This window comes from Thamnophis elegans, chromosome 15, assembly GCF_009769535.1.
Source record: "Thamnophis elegans isolate rThaEle1 chromosome 15, rThaEle1.pri, whole genome shotgun sequence".
Taxonomy (NCBI): Eukaryota; Metazoa; Chordata; class Lepidosauria; order Squamata; family Colubridae; genus Thamnophis; species Thamnophis elegans.
The window spans coordinates 8002796-8014848 of record NC_045555.1 but is presented as its reverse complement, the minus strand read 5'-3'; the positions used below and the strand labels follow the sequence as shown (position 1 = coordinate 8014848).

The 12053-nt window shown below is 47.7% G+C and overlaps 1 protein-coding gene across 3 annotated transcripts in view; it reads left to right on the top strand.

Annotated features, from left to right (window-relative positions):
- Positions 1–2269: 2269 nt before the first annotated feature.
- Positions 2270–12053, top strand: part of SPEN (spen family transcriptional repressor) — a 58310-nt gene continuing 48526 nt past the window's right edge. For all 3 annotated transcript variants that reach the window (XM_032231853.1, XM_032231851.1, XM_032231852.1), the window contains exon 1: positions 2270–2833. In XM_032231853.1, coding sequence (XP_032087744.1) covers positions 2751–2833 — 83 coding nt within the window. In that variant the 5' untranslated portion in view covers positions 2270–2750. The remainder of the gene's footprint in view (positions 2834–12053) is intronic.

Here is a 12053-nt window from a genome sequence, read left to right as displayed (position 1 = left end):
TTTCTTTTATAATTTTTTTTAAATAAACTTGAACGTATCATCTTCCATTAAAGCTTTTCAAAAGGCAGCTGGACTTTCTTGGGGTCCGTCCACTCCCCCTTGAAAATGTTTCTCTTCTCATCCTGAAGCTGAATTGCTGAAGAAGCTTCTTAGATGAAGCAGCAACTATAAGATTAACAGAGTTGGAATGGACCTTATAGGTCATGTAGTCTAACCCCCCATTCAACCAGGCGACGCTACACCATTTCTGACAGATGGCAGTCCAGTCTCTTCTTGAAAGCCTCCAGCAACCTCCTACAACGTCCGAAGGCAACTTCTGTTCCATGGGTTGACTGATCTCCCTGTCAGAAGGTTCCTCCTTATTTCCAGGTTGGGTCTCTCTTTGATCAATTTCCATTGTTCCTTGTCTGGCCTTGGGAAATACCTTCACCCCCGCTCCTCTCTATGGTAGCTCCTCAAATATTGGAAGATTGCTATCCTGCCTCCCTTGGTCCTTCTCTTCACTAGACTAGCCATGTCCAGTTCCTGCAACCAACCATTCTTCATGTTTCAGTCTCCAGTCCCCTAATCATCTTGGTTGCTCTTCTCTGCATTTTCTCCAGTCTCAAGATTTTTTTTATAGTGTGGTGACTAAATGCAGTACTCTAGGTGTGGCCTTACTAAGGCTTTATAAAGTAGTATTAATATCTCCCTTGATCTTGATTGTATGCAAGGGAATTGTTTTCAAGGAGGGGAAAAGCAAAAAAAATAAAAATCCCAATCGTCTTTTTGGGGACAACCATGAAGTGGATGACTTGAGAATCTCCTTAAAAGTTAAAAGCCATTTCTGCGATTCCCGGCCACCGGAGAAAGGCAGCACCTGGCCGCAGGGGTCAAATTCCTTGCCTTGCCAGTCTTGGTGCCCTTCTGTGTGTTTTGTGTGATTTATCCCCATACGTGTTCTCCAGATGTGACAGTCTCCTCGGAGGACCCCTCCATTCAGGGGAGGCTGGCAAAGGGCATCTCGCTTGACCTGTTCAATGTCCAGAGCCACCAAACGGAAATCCAGGAGCCGTGCAACACTTTAAAACAGTAACAAGAGTTGGAAGGTACCTTGGAGGTCATCTAGTCCAACTCCCCCACCCCCGCGGTTATGCAGGAGACCTGTACTAGGGATTCGAACCAACGACCTTTCTGATGGAGAGGCTCAGTGCCTTAGCCACCTCGCCAGGGTAAAGATTGCAATAAGCAATCGGAAATTATAATAAAAAGCTTGAAAAGACGATCCGGCACCGAAGCCTCATCTGCGGAACGGCGTTTTCGCCGGGGGTGGGGTGTTGTGTGTCGTGGCGAAGCAACCCCTCTTGCTGGGGGAGGGGGCGGTTGCAAAGGTTGGGTGGGCGATGCAAGTTGGTGGCGGGGTGGGGAGGCGAACCAGAGCCTCCCCTCCCTCCCTCTGATCAACCGGGCCCTGCGGCGGCGATCGGGACGGGGGTGTTGCACAGCGCCCCTGCTGGCCGCGCAAGGAAGGGCAGCCGCGGCGCCCCGGTGTCACAAAATGGCCGCTCGGCCAGGCAGGCGCGACAAAATGGCAGCCGTCCCCAAGAACGAAGGCGGGGTGGCCTTTCCGAGGTCGGTCGTCGGTCCCGCGTACTCCACGCTCTCCCGATTTCCCTCCGAGGAAGGGTCGCTCGAGCCTTCCTTGGGCCTGTTAGGTCCGAGAGTGAGTCGCAGAAGCAGTCCGAGAAGAGCAGGACACCGGGGAGGCAGTGGGCTGGGGAACATGGGAGTTGTAGTGAACGCCCGGGCCCGGTGAGACCGAATGGAGGCCCGAGTGGGGCTGAAATCGAGCTCTGTTCCGAGAAAGGACCTAATAACTGAAGATACGGACCCCGTACACACGCGAGCGTGCCTGACTTGTGAAATGTACCCACTAAGACCTCCCCGCCTGCCGCTGAGGAGTGGCAGCGGCAAGGCCACAGGGTGCGCACGCGCAAAGCTCCCCCCAAGAACGCGTGTTGCGCGTGCGCGTTTGCCGCCGAGCGGCGTATATCGAGGACAGGATTCTCTCACGGCTCCCCACCCCCGCTTGGAGCAGTCTCCCTCCTGTTCCCCTGGAAGAAAAAAGAAGTGTCCAGAGCGCTTGCGCACGCTGTTCCCCTTCGCCTCTCTTCCCCCCTCCGTCTTCCCGCGGCCCGCCGCGCGCTTCCCGCCGCCCAATAGGCGGCAAGCCCTGGGGCGCGAGGCGGGCGCGAGACGGCGGATTGGCTAAGGCGGCGATCGAGCGCGCAGGCGCCGTGCGGGCGGCCGAGCGGGGCGAGAGAGACAGAGAGCGACGCCGCGCGCGGCGCTGCTGCGGCTGCTGAGGAGAAATTGGGCTGAAGCAGCGACAGCGCCGCCGCCGAGCAGAACGCGCACACGACGACGACGGTCAAGGCGGCGCCGGCGCCGGCGCCGGCCCCTTCAATATCACCGGCATCGCCGCCCGCAGCAGCGGCAGCATCCGGAGCGGTGAAAGCAGGAGGCGTCGGCGTCGGCGAGGGGCCAAGTGGCGCGGGAGTGGCGGCGGCGACGGAGGAGGCGGCGGCGGGGCCCGGTGGGATGGTGTCTCCCACCGGCGCCGCGGAGGGAGGCGGCGGCGGCGGTGGAGGAAGAGCGGGCCGGGCGCGACGGCGGCGGAGGCGCGGCGGCTCCCCCTCGCGGCGCTGAGCCGAGCTGAGGCGTCGGCAGGCGGGCGGCGCCAGGACCCCCCGTCTCCCGGGGGCAGCATCATGGTCCGGGAGACCAGGCACCTCTGGGTGGGCAACCTGCCGGAGAACGTCCGCGAGGAGAAGATCATCGAGCACTTCAAGCGGTGAGTGGGGCCGCCGGGGTGGGTAGGAGCAGGGGGGGGAATAGTCCTAGGAGGTAGAGATTAATAGGTGAACAGAGTTGGAAGGGACCTTGCAGGTCATCTAGTCCAACCCCCCCAGCAGGAGAGACCCTCCATCTGCCTCTCCCTAGGATCGAACTCACAACCTCCTGATTGTGACAGATTAACAGAGTTGGAAGGGACCTTGCAGGTCATCTAGTCCAACCCCCTGCCCAACTAGGAGAGACCATACATCTGCGTCTACCTAGGATCGAACTCATAACCTCCTGATTGCCTTTCAAAGTGGCCAGTGAGCCACAAGCCTTTTCTAATGGGGGGAAAGGTGGGGGATCGCCGTAATGGGGAGACATTGTTTGGGCCAGGGCTGGGAAAAGGGACCCCGTGTTTGACCCTCTGGGGAGGGGAGCCCCTCCATGCCAATGGCTGTCCCTCCCTCTGAGGGGCAATTCCGAAACAGGTGCGAAAGGTAAAGTTGGAGAGCCTCTTTGGAGGAAGAGGCTGCTATGTGTGTCTGGATGGTGCTTCTGGGAGCCTGTGATCGAGGATTTAAGAAGACCTCTCGGGGAGCCTGGCCAAGAAGAGTCATCAGTCTGGACAACCTGTCATTGGGAGCATCTGGCAGGCTTCTGCAGTCCCCCCCTCATCGACTGCACCTCTGCAAGAGAAGCCCCAACAGGAGTGATGCTGCTGGCTGCTTTGTTCTTGAGAAAAAGGCTGCTGGGCTCCTTTCTGCATTGGGCATTTTAGAAGAGTGGACCAAAAAAAAAACCTTCCATAAGGTGCAGCCTTTCAGTTCTTGCCAGATGGAGAGATGACGGGCAGAGCAAAGATGCTGTATCAATGGCCTTCATCTCGTGAACTGGGATTTTCAAAGAGTGTATTCTCATGGAAACCACTTTTACCATGCTAAATTTAAAAAAAAAATATTTTTGTTTTTTCTTTCCACACTCTGATCCTGGACTACTGACTCTTTGAATTTTTATTTTATTTTTTCCCCATGTGAGGTGGCAATTTTGAGGCTCTTTGTTTTCTTATTCTTAAGGAATTATGGAAGAAATAACTGGAACGTGGATATTTAGGCACCACTTTGAATGACTAGGACACTGAAATCCTTTTTAATCCAACTTCCTTTTGTTCTGTTGCTGTGGAACATTTCCGGGGATGGCCTAATAACTGAACTGTAGCTTAGTCTTCTTATTTGCATTCAGGAAATTTTTTGTTCTTCTGGCTTTTGGCATTTTAAATTCCCCCGGTGAGAACCCCTTTGGACCAATACATGTAGCTGAATAGCACTACCGTGGTGCTACATGGGATGGCTTGTTAATAGTGATGGACACATTCTAGATAACAGTTGCAGAAACCTTTGTCTTAGATAATTATCTCTGGTCTTGCCTATTATGGCATTGTGAAGGAAAACTGATGTGCATCATTCTTGGTCCCTATCTGGGTCAGCTGAAGTTATTTTCAGTGAAAGACTTAAGAGGATTGCAAGTTTTCTTGTAATTTTCTTCCTACTGTTTAGGAAGATTATGGAGCGTACCTAATGAGTCATCATGGGAAAAATAGACTTGCATGGTTACCTCATGGGGGAACAAGCTTGACTGGTGAATCTGGGGAAAGAGAGTGAAATTACCCTCTATTCTTAAATAGAAGCTTTTTTGTTGATGGTCAGGATACATTTTCATTTTGTGCCAAAGGTGTCTTTTAATGTTACGTTAGAATTGATGCTTCCTGTTACTCCTCCCCCCTCCAAATAATTCAGAGTTGGGGCATGCAGGTTGCAAAATCAGAAGTGGATTTCTATTCTGGTCTTATTATCTAGTAGATGGGAAAACAGTTTTAAAGTATTGGACTTCCCATATGCAAAATAAGTCTTGCGTGGGATTTGAGGAGGTCCTTTCCTAGCCGGTTTTCCTCTGTGTTTTTTTTTTGCTGTTGTTTGTGTGTTTGAATTGGTTTCTGAGGAAGGCATGCATGTACACACACACACACACACACACACACACACACAGTCTTGTAGTACTTGCTGTGATTAGCAACAAAGAGCCTGATTCATCATTTGGCAGCCCCAGCTTTGTAAAAAAAAAAGAAAACTGTTCCTTGATCCTCCCTTTGCTGGAGAGGAGAGAACAACATGCCTCTCCGAAGGTTTAGCGCAGTGCTGGCTTGTATGAATGCCTTTCTAAAATGGCGGCCGGGTCCCAGTTTATGTCGGAAGGAATAGAGCCGATCTCAAGCTGCACATAGAGGGGGGGGGCTTTGTGAAGCAGCAGCATCAGAAGAGCTGCGTAACAAGAGATTTCATCTGGCTCCCCGGTTGCTTCCCCCACCAATCTTAACTGCAGAGCTTTTCCTCAAAAAGTGCAGGAGGAGATGATTCCTTGGAGAAGAGCAGCTGTAACTGGAGCTGGGGTCAAATACTGTTCCTTCTTACAATCCCTAGGAACAGCCTTGCACTAAATAATAGGAAACAGTCATGCAAGAAAAAATATTTTTTTAAAAAAACATGCACAAGTTTAAATATGGATGCAACAAAGAATGTAATTGCTCCAGTTGGGGAAACTGTATTATCATGCAGATTGTGGTTTTGTGCTATATAAAACTGGAGGGGTTGTCTCAATTTTCCTTTTGGAGAAAGGGCAACACTGGTGATCCAGCCGGGATCCTGGCACTCAATAATCAAGAGAACTGTTGTGCGGTTGGGTTTGGGGCTGCTGGTTTGTCATGGGATTCAATTGTTGGAAGAAATTAAATGGAAATTACAATTGGCATTCCAACATGTTGTCTCCTATCCTACCACCCTGTTTCCACAGAAGGTTTCTAATGCTGGATAAAGTTGCCATGGTGCTGTTGCTTAGAGATAAATCAGAAAGACGGAAGGTTCTGGTTTTTACACCACCACCACCCCCCCCAAATGTGCCAGTTTTCACATAAGTCAAAGCATGGTTGGATTTAAAAAGCCATTTTATTTGATCCAATCTTTCAGTATAATTGTTATCGATCATTTGGGTTACCAGCCTTCTAACTATCATCGGAATGGTGGTTGTGTTTTTGGTCGGCAAAAGATGCTTAGGAACGCTGCCTGTGTACAACAGGGCGGCCCTTTCTTTGTATGACCCTGGGTGGGGGAGGGGACAGGTTGCACAACAATTGCATTGCATTGCTGCAGGGTGTGTATACCAACAAAAGACAACTCCTGCAGTTGTCCATAACTGTGTGCATTTTAATTACTAGAAGAGAAGCTCCAAGGGGAGAACAGTCCCCTTTTTAGTTTTAACTGGTCTCTGGCAAAAAAAAAAAAAAATCCCCCCCCCACCCCCCTGCCTGGGAATAGGACAAAGAATTTGCAAAGAGCAAGCAGCTGTGAGCAGTCTTATAACAAAATCAACCTAAAACCTCCCTATGGCTCTAATATATTAAAGCTCATGAACGTAAATAGAGGCAACCTCACTATTTATCCTTTGTGCCCATTTCACTCATTCTAGATGAGGCTGGTTAAGTGTCCTTATCAATTGGAATAACTATATTTATGTACGTTTAAATTCTAAATAAAATACGGCTGATATTGATATGTGAAAAATCAGTTGTTCCAAGCAAGGGCGCCCTTAGGAGAATTAGTAAGAGTCATGAGCAATTAGACAAAAAACCTGAATTGTACAGCTCTTTTAATCCGTGGAATGATCAATGTAGGACACTTCTAAGATGACCTTTAACATATAAGTAACTGCTGTTTAGAATTTGATGTGATAATTTGGGTTATCCCTGTTTTGAAAACTTGTTACGAAAGATAGTTTGTAAAATATATGATTTCTGCTGTGCTTGTGCATATTAATTTACAGTGGCTTTTTTGCGGAGGGGGGGGAATAGTCCTGCAACGTTTAGAAACATCCGGTAACCAATGACAAGGGGTCATATTTGTAAAGGTGAAAGAGAAGTTGACACATAGCTCTTAAAATAAAAACCTCTCTTTTAAGCTCTTAAAATGATGCAGTGCATCGGATGCAATGTTTGCTTTTCCCCTGATCCATATTAATTCACTACATGTTTAAAAATAGAGGCCCTGTTTAATCCATCCATATTGGTCTCTTCTGCTGCTTGCTTTTTTTTTTTTTTTTGCTGAGTTTCTATGAAAAACATTCCAGGAATCCGAACCCTCTTAGATGGTCCTTTTTTTTGATAGAAATGTGAGGAAATGATTGGTTGTGAAAGTATTACACAATCCTAACTGTGTCTCAATTATTGTAAAAATTGAAACACCGAAAGTATGTGCTCCTCTTGAAGGAGATGCAGAGCAGCTTGCAAGAAAGGGTGGCTAAATATAGCAAAGTTTGTCCTCTGCATGAGTGCCAAATGTCCAGCAGTTCCTTCTTGATTAATTAGAGAAAAACAGCAGTCAGTTTAGCAGAACTGTAAGTTGGTGTCGCGTTCTCTGTCACTTTTGTAAAGAAATAAATAAAATAAGGTACTGCAAGAGTAAGGTGGGCTTCCAAAGACAATTTTCCTTGTCCTTTATCCTTGTTCTTGTTTGGGAGCCTTAATGTGATGGAGTTAAATACCAAATTGATAACCTTCCAAGTATGCTTTCCTGGGAAAAGGGGCTGGTTTTGTAAACTTCCTGTTTTATTTCCAGTCCGGTCCATTTCATGGCTGCACCGGTTCTTTCTTTTGCAGGCCAAGCCAAACCTGGCAGAGCTGATGTGCTCCTGGCATGAATATCTCTTGCGTGCACAGTTCAAAAGCAATTTAGCCATGCTCTTTTGATAACCAGGCTGTCTTTTCATGGTTGTTCAAAGTTGTGGTGGAAGGACGGATAGGCCTGAGGATTATGCATAGCTGTCTTAAGACAAGTGCTGTGTTCCTCTCCCAGAGCCCTTCTGTGTAAGGGTGCAGGCCCTGCTGCATACATGACAAGAGAAGGACTTAGTGTAGAAATGGGGAAGGTGGTTGCGGAGAAAGCGGGCTTCCCTTCCCAGCATGAACCAAAATCCCCACATGGCAGAATAATTGGGCTTGACATTAGAGTTTGCTTCGTCATGTTATTGCAGCCTTTTCTTTTAAACTTTACCCACTCCTTTGTTTCTCCTGGGAAGTGTGACAGCACGGCTGCAGAAACTCCAGCCTATATTGCTAGGAGAATTGCTTTCCTCTTTTTGACAGCTAGCAGGCCTTAGATCTCCCTCCTCCGAGGTTACTGAGTGAAACCTATGGGGGTCCAGCTCATTTGTTTCAGCTTGCTGCAAAGGAGCAAATATCCCTCCTGTTTGACTTCTTCAGCCAGCCCCAGTGGTTAAATTCTGGTCGCATCCTTCTCTGGTTCGTTCGTTGCGCTGTGGGAATCCTGGCCTTTTGGTTTGCTCCCCTCTGCTTATAATTTCTGGTTTAAATGTTACCTAATTATGTCCGGTGACTTTCCTGAGAAATTCTCACCGTGGCTTCTCTGCTGTGAATAAATAGCCTTTTGGGTCATGGGGCACTTAGAAAGCATGGACTTTGGAGGCCTGTCCCATAGTAGAATTTGAACCTGTTGGGCAAAGGTAGTCATGACCTACATTGTGGATTTCCTGCATGGAAGAACATTTACAGCACACAGGATTCTTTTGGTGCCCTGATAGTATCCTATAAATAACGCTAGAGAAAAGATAAAAGCCACAGCTCCCTCAAACCTAGAAAGTTTCTAATAACTTGGTGAAATGTCATCTGAGTATTTTCTTCCATCTTTGAATGGCTTAATGGTCACAATTTGGTAGCCCGTTTCTGAATTGTCCCATTGATAGTGGCTCCTCCCAGCTCTTTTTTTTTCATACCAGGTAATCGTATCATGTTCATTTCTTTATTTTCACTGCATCTATATTTGCCTTTTTTTTCTCACGGCTCTCAAGATAATGTACTCACCATTCTCATAATAACTTTAATTGGTGGGAAATAAGGATTGAACCCATTCCGTTTCATGGTCGCCTGAGACTTTGGGTCTTCCTCATGGCAAGCCGGCTTCATTATACTTTTATTAGGCATTGTACAATATGCTCCTTTCACTGTTTTGCAAGTAGGTCCGCTACTTAAGAATGGTATTCGTTTGAAAGGCATAATCTTCCCAAAGTATGTCATAGAGAGAAGCCCCACTGAGTTGAGTGGGATTTATTTCTAACCCTTGTTCTAAGATTCTGGCTTTGGTTCCTCAAATCTGGGCATAGATAGTAGGGAGTCCATTAAACTTAGTTAAAACAATTCAGAACCACAACTTCCTCAGCTCCAATTGATGGTTAGGAGCTCATAGCAGTTGTAGTCTAGAATGCAAGGGGGAGGAGGGGTTTGCCATGCTGAAAGCTGAGCTGGGGAGTTCCTTATCTTGATGTTTACATTTACAATGCTATAGAGTGTCTGTCTCTTGGAAATTGTTCTAAGATATTTTGAAGCTTGATAGCTGAGAAAGTCCTTGTGCTTATACCAGTCATTTCCTGTAGCCCGCATGCGTTGATATTTTCCCCCCTGTGGGTCCCCTTATGATATCTGGTCAGGTTAGCTGTCTGTTTTGTCTTGATGCTATATAGGTGGTGCTTTCAAATCCATCATTAGATGCGATTGGCTTCCGAACCCTTGATTTCAGTAAACTCCTTTCCTTTCATACACAAAGACACCATAAACGTATGGTTCTGACTTGTGTCTGAGGCTTTTAAAAAATGTGGTTCCCAGGGACTTGCATTGTGGTTTGTGGGCAACCAGGTTGACCAATCCGGGCCTTGAAAGTAGCAAGAGACTGGGTTTCATAACTGATTCTGAAGAAGCTGGTTTTCGGTGGAACTTGCCCGTGGAATTCAACCCGCAGTGTGCAGAAGTAAATGCTTGCCTTTTGACATACCAAGGTTACAGAATTCTCTCGCTCTTGAGTGCAGTTATGTGAATCCACCCAGAATGCTCAGCCACCTCAATAAGAGTGGAAGTTGCTTTTTGCAGCTGCCATCTTTGTTTTCCTGTAATACTGGTTTTCAGTACCTGTATGGTTGGGAGGGGCTAGAGAGCTCAAAGAAATATCTGCTTCTATTCCATCATCTTCTACAAGGACTAAACCTATTAAGCAGACATTTTGAATGAAGAACCGGGGATAGTCTCCGGGGATGACATACCACGAGGGACCAGCAAAGCCTATTATTGGTGCTTCTTTCTAAAGCATTTCCCGCTTTAGTGTTATCAGAGTAAAATCCTCACACTACTAGCATTTTTGGCACCTGGATCATTTCCAGACAATAGCACACAACTGTGCAACTGGCTGCTATATGTAGCTTTCCCTTTCGTAACAGTTGGCTAGCTCTGGAAGAAGGCACTTACTGCAATTGCCCAAAGATGGCGAGGCCTGATGAATAATCCACGGATGGAAGTGGGACGGAAGATTAATATCAAGGTCTCCTTAAACCACCCTTTTTAGGCCTGTCAGCGGCACATCATAACTTTACCATCTCCTGGGGTGAACTTTAGATGCATTTGAATTTTCCCTCACTTATAATGAGCTCCTTGTCCTTGTGTATTTCTGTCCACTTCCCGTAGACAAGGAGGAAAGTTGCAGGAATGGTTTTTATTTTTTTTGCGTGACCAACATTAAAATATCTGTCCATGTCCAATTTAGATGATGTTACAAGAGCCAGAATTACCTTCTTGCTTCCTTCATATCACTATGTGCAGTTTGTTTCTCTGGTGCATGTATAGAAGGGAGGGAGGGAGGCTCATATTGGGTCCTTGACCTTCCGGCCCCCATGGGAATGAAAGTATCATGCTTAAATCAGGAACAGTCCTGGTGAACAATTTTAGTGTAGCCTGAGGAATTGTGGCCATTGTGACTGAGACATTAAGAAGAAACAGACTGAAGTCCCTTGGAGTATTAAAAATGTGCCTGGAAACTGGAGGTGTAGCCCTTAATGCATAGACCAGGCAGCACCCAGGATTCCTCTGGGAGAAAGATTCTACTCTAGTGCTGTTGGGAAGCAAAACCGACCTGTCCCCATGCTGCAAGAGGTTATGTATTGATTGGTATGGATTATGCAAGCAGGAAGCCTTTTAGAAAAACCTCCCAGCAAAGAAGCCGCCTGTGCGTCAGGACCTTTAGAGCCCATGGGTTGGCCCCCTCCCTCTTCTGTCCTGTTTGCTCTCTGTGCTGGCGGTTGGGATAGAGCGGCCTTCCTTCTTGGAAAGGCAGAGAGTGGGAGGGCACATTTCACGTGGGCGCCCGCCTTTCTCAGCCTTCCGCTTTCTGGACCAACGTGAAGCGGCTACTGAAACTCCCCCCCCCCCAAAAGCCGTATGCCTAGATCCTTAGCCCCTCCCCTCCCCCCCCCCCCGAAGCTTTTCACAGGGATCCTTTTCTTGTTGGGCATTGATCTCGCAGGCTGCTGCAGCACTGCGGGTCTTTCCCCTCCCCTCCAGATCGGTTCGCATGAAGCAACACAGCTCCCCTCCCAATGGCCACTGCCAGCACGGCAGCGGATTGGAAAAGACTCAACGGGTGGGGCTGGGGTCGGATTGCCAGGCAGATTAGCCTTCAGTGACTCTAGGGTAGAAGCACACATGGCAATGGGGGTGGGTGGGGTGCAGACCATAGAGATGACTCTTTCTAAATGCTGCCTTCCAATACTTAGCATTTGGGAGGGGGGTTAGCCAGTGATGCAGTTTGTCCTTTGCCTCCTTTGATAGCAGCCTTTATGCTTATTTCAGTGGCTTGTCATAGGAGTGAGTGATCTAAAGCAAATCCTCACACACCACCCTCGAACATTCTGGTGTGAACCAATGAGTGTCGAGCCATCTGCTTTGGAAATGACAACCTGGCAACCCTGTTGCCTAGTTTGGAGAGATTCTGGCTCCACATCCCTTCCCTTGGGTCTCCCAAGCCCAGATATGGAGTATCTTCAGCATTATAGGACCTATACAATCCCTTGGCAAAGCTTCGCGTTTAGTTTTTTTCAGGGTTGTGCTGGTTTATGTAGCCTATGCATAAAATTGGATTGGTATAAAAAAAAAATTGCCTAGTTTGGAGAGATCCTGGCTCCAAATCTCTTCCCTTGGGAGTATTGTCTCCACCATTTCTGCTCCAGATTCCTCCTCGGAATACGATTGGAATACAGATCCTGTCCTCCCAAAAGCTGCCGTAGCCATTGCTCTGTTCCCTGCCTCTTATCAGTTGTCATACAGTGTCATGTTTTGAGCTGTGACTGGGGAC